Raw genomic sequence first — 21532 nt, 5'->3', positions numbered from 1 at the left:
GCGGCGTTTCACGAAAACCTAGGGTATGGCAAAAATTCTTCGTACAAGAAGGCCATTCAAATAACGAATCTATGAAACCACATTATATCCATTTATTACACGGCTCTCTGGAATGCTTGATTCTGATTGGTCAGTTGAGACATTTGCAGGTTCGTTCTTTTCAAATAATAACCGCTCCAAAATAATAACGCATGGCCGGACTACTTGCACGATTAAAATCGCTCCGCGCCAATAAAGATCAATAAAGATTACTGTCTGTTTGGCGCCATCTTGTGACAAACACTCGACAACCACGACGAGAGCTTACTGAGACTGAACTTGACAAAATAGAGCATGGCAGCTACGAAGCCAACACACAAAAAATACAGAATGGGCATTAAAACTTCTCAAAGACTGGTTAAAGAGAAAAAAATGGAGACAGACAAGTATGAAGCAGAGGATCTTAATAAGGTATTACGATCATTTTATGCATCTGTGCAAAGTTTTGCGGAAGGATAAAAATGTTAATTTAAAACAAATATGCCAATAAAATGTTTCAAATTCATATTCATATCCAGTTTTTTTTCTTATGTGACAAGTAGCCGTGTAATAAGCGGGATAATGTAGAGGCAGCCGGTAGTTATTGGGAAATAAGCCCCTTCAGTGTGATACAAGACCCTCCGCTTCGCGTCGGGTCCTGATCACACTGTCGGGGCTTATTTCCCAATAACTACCGGCTGCCTCTACATTATCCCTTACATGTGTACATACTCCACCAACCTGTACAAAATCATATGATTGCACGGATGTACACTCACTGACAATACGGAAGCAATACAAATGAAAAACAAAAATAGAAATCATGGTTGTTTAAAATGCTTTTCAAATGTTGTCATTCTTAACTAAGTGCAACTCCAGCAACAGATAAACTAAAACAAGATAATATCAAAACATACTGTAAGATCCCTTCACAAATCTTGTCATGACAGCCGCCAATAAACACTTATAAAAACACAATAAAGACTTAATGTGATATAGAGCACACATAGTTAACCCAGCCAGCTAACCAACTAAGACTAAAACACTAAATAAAACTCTTAGTAAAACAGGGCTAAATACAAAAACAAGCCTTACCTTTTGTCGTCGTGCAGTTTTTATTCCACAAGTCGCCATATTCAAAAACGCGCGCAAATAATTAATACAATTCACTTCGACTGCGCTACAATTTCCCAGTGTATGTTTATTTATCCACAGATAACAAATCATTTTACTTCTTGAATAATGTATGCAATATGCATTGCGCGAGTGTGGGGGAGAACCGTGAGTCTGTTTGAATGTTTACTTGCAAAAAAAAAAGGAGTTTACTTGCGAAAATAAAGATTATAACAACAGCGGTCATCATGAAACCTCCTGCACAATTCAAGCTGCGCTGCAAGAACGACAAGTTGATGACATCAAAGTACCGCGAGGGTGAGGCGAGAAATCATCGGAAGGGTTTGCTTTTAAACCGCTCTCGCGGCACGTTGATGTCATCCACATGTCAGTTTCTGTATTATAGCATGAAGTCGAGCATACGCGTAAATTATCCATATTAGTGATATACCAATGTTCAGATATGTTCTACTGAAAATATTTAACATTATTTTTAATGAGCTTCATTATAGCCTGTTGATTTCTGGTGTTTTGTCTGAATGCTTGGGTATGGCAACTGCCATACCCTGCCATACGCAAACGCCGCCCCTGATTTCAGCACTTGTCAGCGAATAGCAAATCTAACGACGCCAAACCTCCACCGGCGCGACCAATGCGGCCAGCATCTGTATAGATGCGTTAATCACGCTCTTCTGACATTAAGCTTCATTAACTCAAATCGAATTTACTCTGAGTCCGACGGTTCTCAACTTATACGGCAGACATCCAATATGTAAACTTTCCTATAATATGCCGACTTTATTTCTCCCAATAGTCTCTTAAATCTTGCTTTTCTGACTGAAACGCTCCTCCCTATGTGTGACGGTAATATGTCATGTGTGCAGGTCTTGTCCTGCAGGCCACCGTAGCGGTTGTCGAAACCGGAAGTTTACGTTCGCGAGTCCTGCAGGGATGATTCGAGAGTGTGTTTTTGTTTTTAAAGTGTTCGTTTTAACAGACACATCTGAAGTGCCAACCGCCATAAAACCCTAGAAGAAGAAAAAGACACATCTGAATTTATGAGAATTGTATTAATGTCACTTATTTAGAATGGCTGCTGACTTTTTAGTGACGTTGTATGAGTATTCTCCTCTGTTTTACATTACCATCATCTCTGTGTGTTTCATAATCACTGTAGCTGTGGTGCTGGGCTGGTGAGTTCACGTTTATTAGGGTTAATAACTGTTTTAGTATGTAATGTATTTGTCATAGAATGTTTATTAGACTAGTATGAGCATGGTCGTAGCCAGGGATTGAAAATTAGTGCGGTCCAGTGTGGGTGTTAACAATATGTTTTAGACAAACTTCGTCTTTCTGGTATGGGGATAGATGTTGTAACCTTTATTTATCAGATCAAAATATGTTAATACTATACTGTTGACAAAGGATGGTTTATTTATTTATTTATTTATTTATCTTTTAAGCAACTTTTTATTGTGATAATTTTAATAATATGAACAAGAACTTTGTTTAGTGCGGTTATGAATGTTTTCAGTATGACTTAATATATATATATATATATGAAATAATATTGTCGTCTTGATTAGCTGCGTTTTCATTACACTTAAATTTAAAGGTCCCGGGGGCCCGTTTCAATAATAAACAGGAGGTTCAACCAACTCTGAGTTTAAACTTGAACTCTGAATTGACTTACTCTGAGATAGGAAACTCTGAGTTTTCGGTTACAGAACAACTGATCTGAGTTAGTTCAATTGACTCTGAGTAGGTTGACTCTGAGTTAAGCGCGTGCACAGCCACAATGAAAAGCCATCATCAATGGAGCTCCGATATTACGATTCACCATGGCAACAGCACGTGACGAGGTCTTAATCCATTTTACTACTAAAACTGAAAGTGTTACTGCAAGTGTACAGCAACAACGAGTTGTTGTTGGAAATTGCTACTCTAGTAAATGTGTACAATTAATTTTTTATCACAGTTAAAATATCAGAAGTAAACTAGAAATGCAATTCCCAAGGAATTACCAGTGCATGAAAATGCAAAAAAGTTGATTGACAGAAATGTAAAAGAAATTTAGTCTAGTAGTTTACCTGGCTGTTGACATGTTTTAGTGTGAAGCTAGCATGATTTAAAAAAGTTATCATGATGAAATATGAAGGTAGCATGAGTTAACATGATTTAGTATGAAGCTAGCATGATTTAGCATGAAGCTAGCATGATTTAACATGAAGCTAGCATGATTTAGCATGACGTTAGCATGATTTACCATGAAGCTAACATGATTTATCATAAAGCTAACATGATTTATCATAAAGCTAACATGATTTACAATGAAGCTAGCATGATTTATCATGAAGCAAACATGATTTAGCATGAATCTAACATGAATTATCATGAATCTAACATGACGCTAACATGATTTAGCATGACGCTAGCATGATCTAGCATGAAGCTAACATGACGCTAGCATGATTTATCATGAAGCTAACATGATGCTAGCATGATTAGCATGAAGCTAACATGATTTACAATGAAGCTAGCATGATTTATCATAAAGCTAACATGATTTACAATGAAGCTAGCATGATTTATCATGAAGCAAACATGATTTAGCATGAATCTAACATGAATTATCATGAATCTAACATGACGCTAACATGATTTAGCATGACGCTAGCATGATCTAGCATGAAGCTAACATGACGCTAGCATGATTTATCATGAAGCTAACATGATGTTAGCATGATTAGCATGAAGCTAACATGATGTTAGCATGATTAGCATGAAGCTAGCATGATAAGCATGAAGCTAGCATGGTGCTCGCATGATTAGCATGAAGCTAGCATGATGCTACCATGACTAGCATGAAGCTACCATGATGCTAGCATGATTAGCATGAAGCTAGCATGATGCTAGCATGATTAGCATGAAGCTAGGATGATTAGCATGAAGCTAGCATGATGTTAGCATGATTAGCATAAAGCTAGCATGATGCTAGCATGATTAGCATGAAGCTAGCATGATTAGCATTAAAGCTATCATGATGCTAGTATGATTAGCATGAAGCTAGCATGATTAGCATGAAGCTAGCATGATGCTAGCATGATTAGCATGAAGCTAACATGATGCTAGCATGATGTTAGCATGAAGCTAGCATGATGTTAGCATGATAAGCATGAAGCTAGCATGATGCTAGCATGATTAGCATGAAGCTAGCATGATGCTAACATGATTAGCATGATGCTAACATGATTAGCATGAAGCTAGCATGATGCTAACATGATTAGCATGAAGCTAGCATGATGCTAGCATGATTAGGATGAAGCTAGCATGATGCTAGCATGATTAGCATGAAGCTAGCATGATGCTAGCATGATTAGCATGAAGCTAGCATGATGCTAGCATGATTAGCATGAAGCTAGCATGATGCTAGCATGATTAGCATGAAGGTACCATGATGCTAGCATGATTAGCATGAAGCTAGCATGATGCTAGCATGATTAGCATGAAGCTAGCATGATGCTAGCATGATTAGCATGAAGCTAGCATGATGTTAGCATGATTAACATGAAGCTAGCATGATGTTAGCATGATTAGCATGATGTTAGCATGATTAGCATGATGCTAACATGATTAGCATCATGCTAGCATGATTAGCATTATGCTAGCATTAGATTAGCATGAAGCTAGTATGATTAGCATGAAGCTAGCATGATGTTAGTATGATTAGCATGAAGCTAACATAATTTGCATGAAGCTAGCATGATGTTAGCATGATTACCATGACGTTAGCATGAATTTAGCATGATCCTAGCATTATTAGCATGATGCTAGCATGATTAAGATGATGCTAACATGATTACCATGAAGCTAGCATGATTTAGCATGAAGCTAACAAGATTTAACATGAAGCTAGCATGATTTAGCATTAAGTTAGCAAGATTTATTATGAAATTAGCATAAAACTAGCCTGAAACTAGCACAAAGCTAGTATGACTTAGCATGAAGCTAGCATGAAGCTAATATGACCCAAAGACCCAACCCCCATGTCTCTATGATGTCCAGATCCAGAGATATAAGGCTTTGTTTATTATGTTGCTAGGCTGCTCATATTTGGTTGCTAGGGGCGTTGCTAGGGGAGAGACTGATTGGATGCCTGAGTAAAATGAGCCCACCCCCATGTCTCTGTGACACTGTGCTGCATATCCATCTGGGCATTTTATAATGGCAGTCTATGGTAGATGTTGCTAGGGTACCTAAAATGGTTGCTAGGGGCGTGGCTTGATAGCTCAATAAGGATCCTAAGGGACTGATTGGATGCCTGAGTAAAATGAGCCCACCCCCATGTCTCTATGACACTGCGCTGCAAAGATATCCCATCCGGGACGTTTTTAGTTCCTTATATGGGCATGATTCCTGCCCCATTATAAGTCTATGGGGAAATTTGGGGACCTCTTACACCCCAGGGGTACAACTTACAGCCCATTGTGAGGTATGTTCTTACAGAGCCTGCCAGCCTCTTCAAATGTGGCAAGTCACAAGTTTCTGTGAAATCCTAGGTCTGAGCTACGACTCGTCAAAGTTTGTCGCAATGTTAAGTCTATGGGATTTTTCGGCTGCTTTTTCGACCCTGGGGCGAAGACCGTACCCCCGATCGCTTATAAAAGTCATAGCACACTATTCCCGAATAGTCCGCACGTTTGAGAGTTTGAATGAAGTTTCTAAGTTAAACGGTTATCACATATATATATGGTAGCTAAAATGAACGAAAGCCGTTTGTTGTTACGATCAGTTATTTCCATATTTAGCAGTATTATTTCAAACGAATAAAATTTTAGGTTGGATTTATGGTTTACTTTGAATATTTTATTGTATATTGTAGCTACACCACCCCCTCTCCCTTTTAGACGAGGAACGTGTTTATAATAATAGTCTTGTGGGGTGGATTCGTTTAAACTGGTGTAATCGTCTGCTTTAAGCCAGGTCTCTGTTAAACAGAGTGCATCTAAGTTTTGGTCAGTAATTATTTCATTGATAATTGGTTCTTTATTGGTAAGCGATCTAATGTTAAGAAGGCTGAATTTTAACATTTGAGTTTCATCTGTTAATGTATTGTGTTCTAATTTTATGTTAATAAGATTTGTACGAGACGAGGTAAACGGTGCTCTGTATTTATTTGTTCGAGGAACAGACACAGTCGAGATGTACATGCTATGTACATGCTTAGGACGTTTGTGTAGTAATAATGTACAGGGAGACTTCAGATATAAAAACAGAGACTAGTGAAGTGATGTTTTATCATTAAAATCTGATCGCGTCCATTGATTTAATAGAACGTTTGGGTATACCAACATGGTGGCACGGTGGCTTCACAGTTGTGACGTCATGCGCAATCCCGTCATTTATATAGATCAGTGATCTTTATATCAGTGGTTCTCAACTCCAGTCCTCGGGACCCACTGCTCTGCGTGCGAGCTGATGATCTGAATCAGGTGTGTTAAATAAGGGAGACATGCACAATATGCAGAGCACTGGGTCCCGAGGACTGGAGTTGAGAACCACTGCTTATATTATATATCAGGCCACTTCTTCATTTTATCCTCCCACTGGGTTATACATGGCAGGTGTAGTAAATATTTGCCATAACTGTTTAAATCATGGCTGCGTCCGGAAACTTGGGCAGATTGATTTGGAGTGTATCAAATTGGACATGTCACGTGGTTTAGCAAAGGCACTTTGTTACGTCATTACTGTGTCAAAACATTTTAAAAACTCTGATTGCTGCAAGTAGATTGTGTTGATATCAAAGTGAACCCTTGAATCAGCATAGGTTTCACTGATTTTGGGTCAGTTTTATTATGAATGTTAATAAAAATGAAATCTGCTAATTGTGTTTGTTCTGATTTATGATATGAATGGAATGCTCCAGCTCAAAAGTCAAAGTCAACTTTATTGTCAATTCTGCTGATTGTACAAGACATACAGAGTATCAAAATTACATTCCCTCAACCCCGCAGTGTACTACAACATTTCATTAAACAAGTTTTAGAAAATTAGAAGAATTAAGAAAAAATAGAAATAAATATTATTACAGTATTTAAGAAAAAAGAGACATTGTGGCACATATAAGTACAGTATCTATTCTTCATTATATTTACATTGGGCAAACAGTGTGCAGGTTTGATAGCAGCATCTATAGCAAAGTGGCTGGTGCAATGTGTGATTGGTTGTTTGTGCTTTAAGGGGTGGTGCTAAAGTTTGGTGCTTCTGATGACAGAGGGCAGAGAGGGAAGAGTCTAAGTGACCAAAATGTCATGTACTTTTATAGAGGATCCTGTAGATGATGATGTTGCATTAATTTGTAGAAAGTTAGATTTATGTTGCGAGAGGATTTTGGAACCCCAAGTGGATTTGTGTGACTGGTATTATTCTTCTTTGCAGTCATTTTAGATATATTAATACTCATCTTTACATGACTAATATCAGTCTTTGTAGCTGTGCTCCTACATCTGAACAGTTGCCTTTACATTTCTAATGAATCCACTGAAAGGGAACAACATTAATTCATCCGTTTGGCCCAACGGTGGAAACCAAACATCATGGCAGAAAGATCATTGTGCGTTCGTTTTTTTCTGGTGCTTGCAGGTGACAATTTAACGTTACGCAACTTGGGTAGATTTATCTCACTCCCAAAGATAAAAAATGGTGTTTATAATTATGAATCAAATTGATGTAATTGTAGAATTTAGATAAATGCTTGATCCTTCCATTTACTCATGTTTACATTGAACTTGTTCATTTAATTACCGATGTCGTATCAGCCCACACCGGCTTGTGCTGATTCTGAAACATAAACTCAACCACACCAGAGGTCTGGCAACACTGGCCACTGTAACCATCTATATACAACTTGATACAAACCCATACGATGATCAGAGGTCTAAACTAGTGCCTTCTAATTTGGTATAGCGAATCATATACTATACAACTACCTAATTAAAGTAGGAGCAATAACCAGAGGTCCAGGCGTATCTCCTTATAGCCTCATTAGCCAGGTAGGTAAAACATAATTCAGAAGCCAATTTACAATCCGATTCAAATACAAAAGAATAAAACGAAAACCACTGCATACCTGGTAAGGATGAAGATCTGGTTACAGATTCCTCAAAAATGAAAAACAAATGCATGATGCTGTGCCAGGACAGCATCATGGAGGTGCATTTCTAAATATAGAAAATCCCATCTGAATCTTTTACCATTTTCCTTAAATATCCAGAGAACAAAGCACTGTGATAATGATATACTGATTGGTTCTTGTAAGCCCAGGGGTGTTGCCTAATATACATACAGTGGGTGATTGGTCAACATGTCTAAGGTAAAAGGTGTATCCCAACATTAGGTTAAGTTTACTTATTTTATTGTCACACTTTAACATTGAATTCTGTTGTTATATTAATAAACCAAATTGTACCACTTACATGGAAATCATTCATAATTCATATGACACCAAACAAGACCAGTTTCAGATACTTTGTGTATGTAGAATGTAGCATTCCATATACAGTTTGCTTTGAGAAAATGTGGTAGGGTGTGACTCTTCTGCCCCACACCATAGAGTAGCTGTTTTGGGATTAAACATAAATTGGATTAGATCTTTTAGATGCTCGGTGATTGTCTTTGAGGTAGATATGAGCTTGATGAGAAAACTTTTTAGTTTCTCACCAGAATGTAGTGTTTAAACGGTTCCCTGTGGATTCAGCCATTTGGTTCTGGTCTTACAAATATCTTTTGTCAGGGTTTGGCACTGCCTTACACCACTCATCAGGGGCCTCATTTATAAATTGTGGGAAGTAGGGAAGGTGTGTACGCACGTTTTCAGCCCTGTTTTGTGCATACGCCACTTCCCACGCAAAGGTTGTGAAAATGTGCGAAAAATTAAGTGTAACTAATAAAATTAGTAAATTTAATACGTCTCAAATCTCATTTATTTATTTTAAATCATGGCTGCGTCTTTGGCGACTTTGGATCTTAGTGCTGCTTTTGATTTAATTGATCACGATATTCTATTCTAATTAATCGTTTGCAGCACGTTGTAGGGCTGAGAGGGATGGTTTTAAAATGGTTCTCCTCATATTTAAGGGGTCGTTCAATCTGTGTCAGGGTTGGGGATTTTTCCTCCCGGCCAGCTTCTCTTGATTGTGGAGTACCTCAGGGTTCAATTCTGGGTCCTATTCTCTTTTCTTTATTTTTGTTGCCTTTAGGCCAAATTTTTAAGAAATATGGTATATTTTATCATCTATATGCTGACGACATTCAGATTTACTTACCGATTGGAGCTGGAGGATCAAGCCCTACTTTATCCCTGGTTGCTTGTTTAAAGGAGGTGACTACTTGGTTACAGCAAAATTGCCTGCAGTTAAATGCAAGCAAGTCTGAGGTCATGGTGTTTGGGATGAATAAGGACGACATTAGTTTAACGGACTTCCTAGGTACATGGGAAACATATGTTCAGCCTAAAATAAGAAATTTAGGTGTAATCTTTGATTCTGCACTTATGTTTGACCATCAGATTAAAAACGTGGTAAAAAATTGTTTTTTTCAGTTAAAGACTATTGCGAAATTTAAATCGTTTTTGTCTGTTCCTGATCTGGAAACAGTGATTCACGCATTCATTTCTTCACGCTTGGATTACTGCAATGCTTTATATACAGGCGCCAGTCAATCTCATATTTCAAAATTGCAGCTGGTTCAAAACGCTGCAGCGAGGCTTCTTACTGGTACTAAGAAAAGGGAGCATATTACACCAGTTCTGAAAAGGCTCCATTGGCTCCCTGTGAAATATCGGATACAGTATAAGGTTTTGTTATATGTTTACAAAGCTGTTCATGAGTTGGCCCCAGAATATATCAAGGATCTGGTGGTTAAGAACTCTGGCAGATCCCAAAGGTCTTTTAACTGCTTACTACTATATGTTCCAAGAACGCGTCTTAAGACGAAAGGGGATCGAGCGTTTTCAGTCGTTGGCCCTAGGTTGTGGAATGCTTTGCCTCCTGATATTAGATCTGCACCGTCAGTTGATGCTTTTAAAATTCGTGTGAAAACTTATTTGTATTCTGTATCTTTTAATTCTTGATGCTCTATTGTATATTGTATTTTGTATGCTTTATTTCTTGGTTTTAGTTGTACAGTCCTTTGGTCTACGTTGTAGTGGAAAGGGCTATATAAATAAATGAGACTTGAAATTTAATACGTGTAGCAATTTCCAACAACAACTTTTAGTTTGAGTAATAAAAAGGATTTAGACCTCTTTTTTACATGCTGTTGCCATGGTGAATGATGGCTTTTTATAGTGGTTGTGCTTAGGTGCTGGTCACCCTGTGTTGCCAGATATTAGTACAAAAACAATAGGCCACATGTTCTGTCTCCCCTTTTACTAATGACTGTTTTTCTCATCATGACTCTGTTAAGATTTTAAAATTTTCAGACGAGGCCTACCACTGTGGTAGGGCCTCAACACTAATGATGATGATTCGGCTTACAGAACAGAAGTGTCCTTGCTGGCTGAGTGGTGCTTAATTAATAATTTGTCACTCAACATCTCCAAAACAAAGGAGATGGTTGTTGATTTTAGTAGCAAAAATATTAAGTCGCTTCAGCCCCTGGCCATCAATGACAAAACTATAGAGTGGGTGAAAAGTTTTAGGTTCCTTGGGACCATCATTCAGCCAGATTGTTAAAAAAGCTCATCAGCGACTTTTCTTTTTGAGACAACTTAGGAGATTTAAAGTGTCCAAGTCTGGTATGCTACACTTCTACAGGGCTGTGATAGAGAGCACTCTCACTTTCTTCATTACTGAATGGTGGGGTAGCTATTCGGCAGACGATAAGTCTGCAATAAATAGGTAGTTAGTGCTGCGTCAAGAATAATGGGGCTGGATCTCCCTAAGTACATTTATAACACCCGTTAATTAAAACTAGTCTGAAAATACTCAAAGATTCATCTCACCCTGCTAATTCCCTTTTCATTCCTTTACCATCAGGCAGAAGGTTAGAAAGTATAAGAACCAGAACCACTCGTTTCTCTAATAGTACTTACCCACAGGCTGTGAGGACCCTCAACTCACAACAGCAATCTCTATCTACCTTACTTATTCAGACACAGCTTTTTCCTTAAATAATTAGTTTTATTACTATTTATTGGTAGAAATCAAAGTATTTGTTTTCTTTTTCAATTGCAAGTTTTTATTGTATATGTTATGTTGTATTGTCTTGTGTGAGCCAATTCACCAAAATGAATTCCGGGTGATGTGGGTCACTCTGGCAAAATAAAGACTTGACTTGACTTGATTTAATGAGCAGGAATTGCTGTGTTGCCAGATCCCAATATTAAAATACTAGCAGAACTGCATCCACTTTGTTAACTGACTCTGGTATGTTTTGTTTAGGTTTGGATTTGATGTTCCAATTATTTTACGCATCTCAGATGACACTGAATCTCTCGTACCTGTCCCTGAGAGAAAGATGGTGCAGGTTGCCAATCCATTTGCCTTGGAGATAGGCTCTACAGTTGGTACAGCTACAGTAACTGGTGAGAATCAACTAACAGAATTTTTAATTAATGTAAAATGTTCAAGATGTTAATGGATGTGCCCTGTCATTATTGTCTCAGAGGGTCTGAGTTTGCTGGCATACTGCCTTGAAGACTGTGTCCTCTGTTGTTTCTGGGGTTGTGAGGTCCATGCTCTCCAGACAGCCCTTCAAAGTCACCAGCGTGGCCCTAGACTCAGTACCACATGGCAGTTTCAAGATGCTCTGGAGTTCAGCTACCACCACTGTCATAGCTTCAACTATCCTTTCTATGTCTGTTAGAAATTGGCTTTTATAAACATTCCTTTTCCCCATTGTAGTGGATATAGTGTAAGAGATAAAACATAGAACTTGCACAACCTGTATGTTTTTTTCTTAACGTATTATCAGTTTACAGAAAGACAAAAAGGAGGAATGCTTTACCCGAATGCCACCAGAACTCGGAGTGACTAATTTTGGGATACTGCCCAGGGATCGTTACCCCCTGGTAGCTGTCTTAATGCTCAACAATCCAGAAACCAGGGACAACTACAACATTGTAAGTAGCAGAAACCCTTTACTAAATTTCTTGAAGCATTATGGTGAAGATTCAAATGGTTTTATATTTTTATTCTAGATGGCTAGTGTGACAGTGCTCCATATTCCTGATGACAAATACAAAATCTCTGCAAGAATCTTGTTTCAGTATCTTCTCACAGCACATGGCAATGTCTACGATTTGAAAGTATGAAAACACATTTTCTCATTATATGCTGGGATCAGATTTAGTCAGCTTTGTGTGCTCATTTTGATCACACTTACATTTTTCATCTCTAGAGTGTAATTAAATACAGCACTTAATTATATGCTGTTAATTAAGTGTCATGTCTTTGTAAACCATGAAGTTCTGTTCTGGTTCACAGCCTCTCTTCATGTCAGCTGACATCAGCAACTTCTCTGGAACAGCTGAACCATCAACTAGCAAAAAAGGGGTCGGGCTACAACACAAAGCTCTAGATGATAAGAGGGAGCAGTCAGATTTGTCAATGGAGTGGCCAGATTACCAAGGCAGAGATTGCGTGGTGTGTCAGAATGCGGCAATAAACAGAGTGATGTTGCCTTGCAGACATGCATGTGTATGCGACAGCTGTGTACGCCATTTCCAACATTGTCCGATCTGCAGAGCTTTTGTCATGGAATCTTTTGTTCTGTCTAACCAGCCATCTCATGATGAGGAAGACAACTTAACAGAAAATTAAAATGGCTGAAAGTCAGTTTTACATTATAAACAATTACTTGCTGGACTGGAAAGAAAGGAAACAGAAGCATCTTTAAGGTAAAGAGATGCAGACAGCTGGCCTTTAACTTATAAGAATGGACACCTGCTATTCTAGCATTGTTATTTTATGCTTCTTGTGTGTATTTGCTTAATGTAGGATTTTCTCATTTGTGTTTAAAGAAGATACATTTTAAATGCATTATTTAGCCTAACAAATATGTTTTCAAATGGTTAATTTTTCGACATTATCTTCATAAAAGAAACTTAGCATTACTTTGAAATCCCAGTTAAGTCCGTGTTTACACCTGCTCCAGTATTTTAGTCTGAAAGGTATCCTAGCTAGCAATAGCCATCGAGGTTACAGACCTGATATACAGCAGTGCAACAAATTTGATAAAAAGGTCGATTTAAGAGGGGGGAAAGTATAAAGAAATGCAGAAAAGTTTTGAATGCTCAGCAAAAATGTTCTGAATTCAAGCCACATTATGCTATAAAGACAGTTAAGCACGGTGGTCAAAATGTTTCAACAAGACAACCCCAAACAAACAAGCAAGCGGGCAAAATCTTGGTTCCAGACCAAATTAAATTAAACTTTATTTATATAGCCCTTTTCACAATTTTTTAATTGTGAAAAGAAGCTTTACATTAATAGATGCAGGAGAAAACACAGCAAAATCAATGGACAAAATAAGCAGAAAATACAGCGGCTAAGATTAAACTGTACTAGCAAGCATAGTAATTAGGTAATGCATAGAATGGGCTGCTAAGTTAAGCCATGTCAGCTGACTTCCCAGGGGTTAAAAAAACACTAGGAGAAAAAACCTGGCTTGAACCCTTGAGAGAGAGCCAGACATAGCTGATTCTATTGGATATATTATATAATAGGTACGATTATATACAATTTAATGGGAATTTAAACACTTTAAATAATTTATATATATAGACAGACATCGGCTGGGCATCACGTTGAAGGAAGGCCAGTAGATCAATGGTGTGATGACCTTCACGGCAGCTGGAACTGGGTCTGTTAGTCTCATTATTGTCGGGAAAAGACGAACAAAATCCTATTAGTGCTGCGTAGGGGCCATTCACATGAAATGCAAGAGGCATACAGTATTGTGGTTTAATATCCGCTCGGTTCCAGACAGGCTAACTATTGTGGCAAAGTATATTACCCAGACAAGTGATGTGAGTGCTTTGTTCAGAACAAGCTAACTAGGGTCTAGGTAAGAAAATGATCTGCCACCTTTAGACACTTTTGATATTCTAGGGATAATTAGGTGGACAGAATTTTGCGACCACAGTGGTTTGTATTCTGATTGTAATTCTTTAATATATGAGGGTGCTAGGCCATTTAAGGCTTTTTAGGTGTTTAGCAATGTTTTTAAATGTATGTGAGATTTAACTGGTAACCAGTGTAAAGATGCCAGAATTGGACTTATGTGGTCATACTTTTTAGATCGAGTAAGCACTCTTGCGGCAGCATTTTGAACCAACTGAAGCTTATTTACTAGACCTGTTTGAGTCGTGACTCACTTTGGATCTTTAACCCGGATCTTTAAATTAACTCATGAGTCGCGAGTCTCTAGTGTCATTAACCCGGATCAGTTGAGTCCTACTACAATTCAATGTAAAACCATAAACAGCGCCACCACACACACAAACCTCTTTCAACATTATTGATGAGACTTCACTCGCACTACAGATCCACTCGTAACAGGCTGATATGCGCGAGAACTGACCCGAGATTCTCACTCAGAGCCGGAAACAATGCGGGCTCGAGAGACATGCGAATCTGCTCTGACTCGAGAATCTCTCAACTCGTAACTGGCTGATCCGTAACTGGCTGATCCGTAACCAGCTGATCCGTAAAGGGGTGATCTGCGCGAACTATCTCTCCGGCTCTGGAGAGAGATTCTCTATATTATTATGCTATTGTTATTAGGCTTATTTTTTAAATGTTCGACCATACACACCAAACCTAAAACCTATAAGCATGTTTCAGAAGTGAAAGGCTTTTGTTGTGGATTTGCTTTTGAGGAGACTTCAGTCGCTCTATAGATCCACTAACCGGCTCCGGCTGATCCACGCGAATCAGCCGGTTAGTGGATCTGTAGAGCGAGTCTCATGTCCATGGTCTGCGAGTCTGCAATGTTTCCGGCTCTGAGAATCTTGTGTTGCGTAGATCAGCCGGTTACAAGTGGGTCTGTACTGAGTTTCCTTGGCAATTTAGCAATACTGACTCAAGTGACTCAAGTGATTCACACAACCCGGATCACTTTAGTGAGTGACTCACAATAACCCGGATCCTTAAAAGGAATCGAGTTTGCCAGGCCTATTATTTACCTGATTTGAGTGGCATCCCCGAGTAATGAGTTACAATGGATTAGCTTATCTGCATCTGATGCAGACAGCATATGGCGTATTTTTGAGATATTTCTAAGATGGAAGAATGCTGTGTGGGAGACATTGGAGATATGACTATCGAAAGATAGATTGCTGTTGAACATCACACCTAGGTTCTTGACATATTTTGTTTGGAGCAATTTCAATAATAAGTATCTATCTTTTCGGAGTTTAGCATAAGAAACAGACCTGCAAACTTGTCGCTTTTCGGCGACAATCGCCGTTTTCTTGGTCAATTGGGTCATTCACGTGAATCGCATAGAACCGGAGAGTTTTTTTGAGGTGTGGGGGGGGGGGGTCGGAAGGCTGCCCTTTATCTGAATGCAATGCGGGCTAGAATTGCCAAACATTATTGGATAATTCTTATACTTGACATTTCTCTGGGCCAATCGGAATCTTAGCACTTCCTTCAGAATCTTGAAGACAGCGCGGTCCTTTGGATGAGAGACACACCTCTACCACGCGAGTCTGATGGACACTTTTAACGTGAAGGAACCATCTTATTTGAGGTAAGTCAACTTTTTTGTACCAAAAACGACAACTATTTGTTTGCTTGATTTAATTAGCGTTAGCTACCGCTTATATTGTATTTTTAGGAACGAGTCAACGCCGAGTAATGCACAAACGTAGACCTTGCATAAAGTTTGCCTATGCTTCGAGCAAAATGACTAATGTTAGCTAACTTAGCAGGACGATTGTTAGCTAGGCTTATCGTTACCCGGGTGTTCTGCCCGGAGTTCCGAGATATACGGCTACTAATCGAATTCTGAGCTAACGTTACCCTGAGTAACTTCATTACGGTGGCTGTGGTGCGCGCTTGCGCAGGCAGTCATTCGTGATGTGGGTAAATGTGACTGTTTACACAACAGCTGATGCGAGAGTAATGTTAAAGGAAAACCCACCCTTTTTCAACATTTTCCTATGTTTTTACCTCAACTTAGACTAATTAATACATACATATCTTTTTTCAATGTATGCACTTAATCTTTCTACATCGCGTTGTGAATGTTTTAGGAATTAGCCAAGCCCCATTCATTCCTGGTGGCTGTATACCTGGTAAACAGTCATTTTTAACAACATAGGGCTGTTTAGATAAAACAATCTGGCGAGCGTGTTGTCCTAGGATAATACACCAACAGCCAATTTCTGTATATTAAAGGGCTACATTTTGCATCAAAGTCTGTCAATGAAATCTTTACATTGTATTGTTAGTTGAATTTACATTATGAACACTTGCACTTTGAGATTGTTTATTCAATGTAAGGAGCCCTACATATAAAATGCATTATTATTATAATTATTGAACAGAAATGTATTTTGATATTCAATGCATATCAGCCATACAGTATGGAGACACGTTGTTTTATCATATTAGTCCTATGTATGATAGTTTGCAAGGTTATATTTTAATGATTTTAATTTACTTTCAGGCAATGGTTCTGGGCACTTTGGTGGAGCACTCGTCAACCTTGCACAGACGCCGGCTGAGGACAAAGTGGCTCTGTCGCACGAAGCTTTCACGAACATCAGCAAAATTATATTTTTTTCATTTCTGTCTGTCTCTTGTTGTTTTTTATTTCAGTGTCATGCTTCACAACACCTCCAGGCGTTTCCGTGAGTTGTAAATAAAAACATTTGTAAAATATTAAATGTGTCATTCACTTTAAGCTTCAAGGATGTTTTAACAATGTTTTTTGGTTAAAGTATGCTGATTTTTGTTAAGTCACGCTCAGAATCATATTAAAATCACAAAAATATAGAGCTGGGGTAACCCTAAGCGCCCCCCCCCCCCCCCGTGCGTGCGACACTGTCACCTTTTTTACTCTGAGGAGTTTGCAGGTCTGAAGAAAGTTATTTGCCATCCAGATACTAATATTGCTAGGATGTGAGGATAGGTAAAGCTGGGTATCATCTGCATAGCAGTGAAAACGTATAACGTTTCCTGATAATACGTACTAGTGGTAACATATATAACCAAAATAAGAGAGGAGTAGTTGTTATCCGGTGGCATATTTCAAAATATGATTTATTACCCCCTTTGACAGGTGGGCGGGACTATCAATCAAACGGTGTACATGCTGTCTAGTTTTGAGAGTCGTATATTTTATGGCTTTTAGACAGCGTCTGTCCGGAGTGTGCGTGTTTTACGATGTGTCAATCAACGTGTTGTTTTTTCCTGTGTGTGTGTTTTTTGTCACGCGTATGTTGTCATGTTTATTGCTGTCAAAAAGTTTATTGTTTTAGGCTGCACTGTTAAACCTTACCAGGCTTTTTAGGAGTAAATTACTTGCAACACTGTTGCCAGCTAGTTACTGTACAGCATCTGTAACGGTGACTTACTGGCAACAGTGTTGCCAGTATACTACTGTGTCTATGACAGTACAGTGAATAACTGGCAACAGTGTTGCCAGTAATTTACTGTCTCTGTACCATTACGGTGTCTTACTGGCAACAATGTTGCCAGTTTTATACTGTAGATTAGTAATTACAGTTAATAACTGGCAGCACTGATTTCAGTTAATTACTGTACGGTACTACATGCTTCAGGTATAAATGCCGTACTCATTGTGGTACTCTAAAACTTTTGAAAGATTATTTTTTTATGTTACTTTATTAAAAAGGAGAAAGAACCCCAAAATATTTAGACAAATACACTTTATTACTGTGGCAATAGATGTCAGGATCAGAGGACGGATGAACCCAATCACAGATGAAGTCGGGGAAAACAGAAAACACTTTATTTACTAACATAAAACAAAACCCACGAGGGGGTACACAACATGAAACACCGTAAGCAGACAGATAACACTAAACTTGACAAGATAACTCGGCTAGATAACCACATGAAAACGAGAACAAAACAAAATGAACCTGCACAGAACTAAGGACACAATGACATTATATAGAAAAACAAACAAACAAGATAACGAGGGGGAACAGGTGATGGGAGAAAACCAATGATTACTAATAAGCAGGAGAACGAGGGGGTGGGGACAAGAGACAAGACACCGAAGGCACATGACCCAATAAACAAGGCCATGAACCTTCACATAGTGCAGGGATGGGCAACTTCGGTCCTGGAGGGCCGGTGTCCTGCAGAGTTTAGCTCCAACTTGCCTCAGCACACATGCGTTAAAGTTTCTAGTATGCCTAGTAAGACCTTAATTGGCTGCTTCAGGTGTGTTTAATTAAGGTTGGAGCTAAACTCTGCAGGACCACGGCCCTCCAGGACCGAAGTTGCCCATCCCTGACATTGAGCATGGGACTGCCAGAACGCCAAACTGCCATCATAACTAGATATAAATCCAAAACAAGACTCCTTGGCAGGATCCTGACAATAGATAAATACATAGCACAAGGAATCACAAAATTAAACTAAACAGAACTAATTTTCTGTAGAATTGGCAAAATAAGATTAGATAACAAAAAGCAATAATTTAAACAAAGAACACTGCCACTGCATGACAGTTAAACCAAAACTAACAAAATCATACTCCAAAACAATGCAATCAAATAACATTCAGGTTATTTATTGGTAGTGCGACACGTAGCAAAAAAAAACACATATGGCAAATTGTGAAAGGGTTTTCAGTGTAATAGACAAATTCTTTTAAGACACATAACAAAATCATGTCAAATCCCACCCTCAAAAAAAAGATATCCGTTGTCATCATTGACCCTCAGGTTATTCCAAACCTGCAGTTATTCAACATAATTTAAATGACCTTCTTATATTCTTACAATTCAAGGATTAACAAAAATGCTTCATATAACAGGAAGTAGAAACCAGAAATTAAGCTCTGTTTTTTGCACAGGCCTACTAAAGGGTTAATGGTGCCACATGGTGATCAACATGAAAAATTACAAATTTTACCTTTTTGCAAAAGGATAAATACTTATTTGGGAAGTTCACTTATAAACTTTTTAAAGAGTTACAATCATGGAATTTTTGTAAATATTTGGTAATTTTGATCAGTATTGAGGTTGATTAACAGATTAATATATTTTTTTATATTAATCTGATAAATTTTTACAACAGTTTCACTTAGTTGGCATTTTTTGGCCACGTACAACACGAAAGGGCAGTCAATTTGAACAATGCACAAGGGTTAACGTTGATAGGAGATGCTAAAAACTTGCTAATCAGGAAGCTATTTGGAACCTTAACTTTATGTGTTTTAAAGACAATCACAAATATTTTAACAGTTTACTTACTCATTTTCCGCTTTTAAACATACAAATCCACTATTATATTGTTCAACACAGCACAAGTAAACAAACAAACAAACATGTTTATCAAGGCAAATTGGTGACACCTGCACCTGTGGATGTGTGTATGTGTGTGTGCCAGTAATTTACCAGATAATATTACAGTTATTTTCCTTAATTGGTGCAAAGAGTATTTTACTGTAGTTTATTATTAGTGCAGCATAACTGCACCTCATATCACAGTAAAATACCTTTCACCAGTGTTAAAGCTAAATACTGCCAATTTTACAGTTATTTACCCAGAAATCTACAGCAAGGGTTAACAGTGTGTCCAGTTTTCTGGACTGTCATGTTTTATGAACGCTTCTCTCCCTCCCTCCCTTCTCAACCAGCCGTTCTCAAGCCCCCAGCCCCCAGCGCGGTCCTGTCTGTTTCTTTAGACGAAAACCTGTATATTTTAAACTAAATAAAATTTTAACCGCTTCACGAGGTCAGTGAGTCTTTTCATGACCTGCTCTCTATGTTCACGTGCATTTAAGATCGCTCACCGGTGGTGATACGAGCCGGGTGCGTGTTAATATTGGATTTTTTTTAAATAAACGTAATAAATGTAATGCTGTCCACTCTGGCAAAATAAAGGTTTATTGTAGATTTAGGGATTTCTTGAACCAAGTCTCTGATTAAAACACGTGAATGCACGCACCGACGGTGACAGAGAACTTATATCTGACGTTAATAAACTTTTAAATGTTTTAAGATGTTTTCATCCCATCTTCAGGGTTTGTTTTTATTATTGGCTTCTTTAAACCATGTGTGAATATGTGTATATATAAAATAAATCTTATATTGTCTGCTCTGACAAAAATAAAGTATTATTTTAGATTTAAGGTGAAGTGGAAGCGTGTTTTTTATGACAAATACAGCTTGATATAAACGTTTGTTTTGTCAAAAGTTTCTTATAGACATTCAAGAATCAAATATTTTACATGTATCTGGTTAAACCTAAATCTGATATTTTCTACTGAACTATTTTTCTGATCAGCCTCAAAGTTACAGAAGCTGCTCTGTGTGTGTCTTTTGTGTGTGTGAGAGATTTTACAGCAGGGGCGGATTGTAAACTAGTGTCTTTTAAAACCGCAGTGGTAAGGTGTAATATGGGTACTCTGACAAAAATAAAACTTTTGCTTGTAACATCACAAATTATTTAATGAAATATTCAGTATGTGTATAGCAGGGGTGGGGAACCCTGGTCCTGGAGGGCCACTGTCCTGCAGAGTTTAGTTCCAACCCTAATTAAACACACCTGAAAAATCTCATTCAAGTCTTTAGGATTACTTGAAAATGAAATTCAGGTGTGTTTGATAAGGGTTGGAACTAAACTCTGCAGGACAGTGGCCCTCCAGGACCCAGGGTTCCCCACTCCTGGTGTATAGCAATGAACTGTGCCAAAACCACCGGTGGGCCGCTTCACTTTTGGGCCGGTCGAGTTTTTTTTACATTTGTCACGTTAGTGAGTCTATCTTCTCTTAAATGACACTTCACGCGTTTCGCATTGACACTGCAGCGCGCAGCCTCTGCATGGGTTGTACCATGTGAGGGAGTTTTCCCCTCCCATAGAGTTGGTTCGGTCCATAGCACGTCCAAGAAAACTTTTCTCCGGTAGGCTGGGCTGGCCCTACTGTAACAATACGCGTCTGAGAGGAGGAGGGCGTAAAAAACAGGTTGAACAAAAAATCCATTGGAGGAGGATGCTGCCAAATGTGCCAAACTTACAGATTTATTTTCAAGAGGACAAACAAAAATGACAACAGGTAACTTAAAGAGAAATAAGCCTAGTAATGATTAGCATTAGCAACGTAATTATTCGGCTAATACCGTTGTCAAACTATTTACAAGCCAAAAAGTTTTTTGTTAAAATATTACCCTTTTGTTTATACATGG

At 38.3% G+C, this 21532-nt stretch overlaps 1 protein-coding gene across 1 annotated transcript; it reads left to right on the top strand.

The window, feature by feature from the left end:
• The first annotated feature begins 2023 nt into the window (after positions 1–2023).
• On the top strand, positions 2024–20182 carry cgrrf1 (cell growth regulator with ring finger domain 1). Its single transcript, XM_073811469.1, has 7 exons — positions 2024–2139; positions 2187–2324; positions 11577–11719; positions 11801–11978; positions 12109–12256; positions 12335–12442; positions 12621–20182. The coding sequence occupies exons 2-7, from the start codon at positions 2221–2223 to the stop codon at positions 12954–12956; spliced, it is 1017 nt and encodes a 338-aa protein (XP_073667570.1). The 5' UTR covers positions 2024–2139; positions 2187–2220; the 3' UTR covers positions 12957–20182.
• The last annotated feature ends 1350 nt before the right edge of the window (positions 20183–21532 follow it).

The sequence above is a fragment of the Paramisgurnus dabryanus genome, chromosome 12 (genome assembly GCF_030506205.2).
Source record: "Paramisgurnus dabryanus chromosome 12, PD_genome_1.1, whole genome shotgun sequence".
In the NCBI taxonomy this organism is placed as follows: domain Eukaryota; kingdom Metazoa; phylum Chordata; class Actinopteri; order Cypriniformes; family Cobitidae; genus Paramisgurnus; species Paramisgurnus dabryanus.
The sequence above is the reverse complement of the archived record's forward strand: the minus strand, read 5'-3'. Positions and strand labels throughout refer to the sequence as shown.

What these genes read in the sequence shown, in the direction of transcription:
- cgrrf1 (XM_073811469.1), top strand. Translation starts at nt 2,221, where the DNA reads ATGGCTGCTGACTTTTTAGTGACGTTGTATGAGTATTCTCCTCTGTTT. An exon ending in CACCACTGTCATAGCTTCAA is followed by an intron (nt 11,979 to 12,108) that starts CTATCCTTTCTA and finishes ACGTATTATCAG; the next exon opens with TTTACAGAAAGACAAAAAGG. An exon ending in GCAATGTCTACGATTTGAAA is followed by an intron (nt 12,443 to 12,620) that starts GTATGAAAACAC and finishes TCTGGTTCACAG; the next exon opens with CCTCTCTTCATGTCAGCTGA.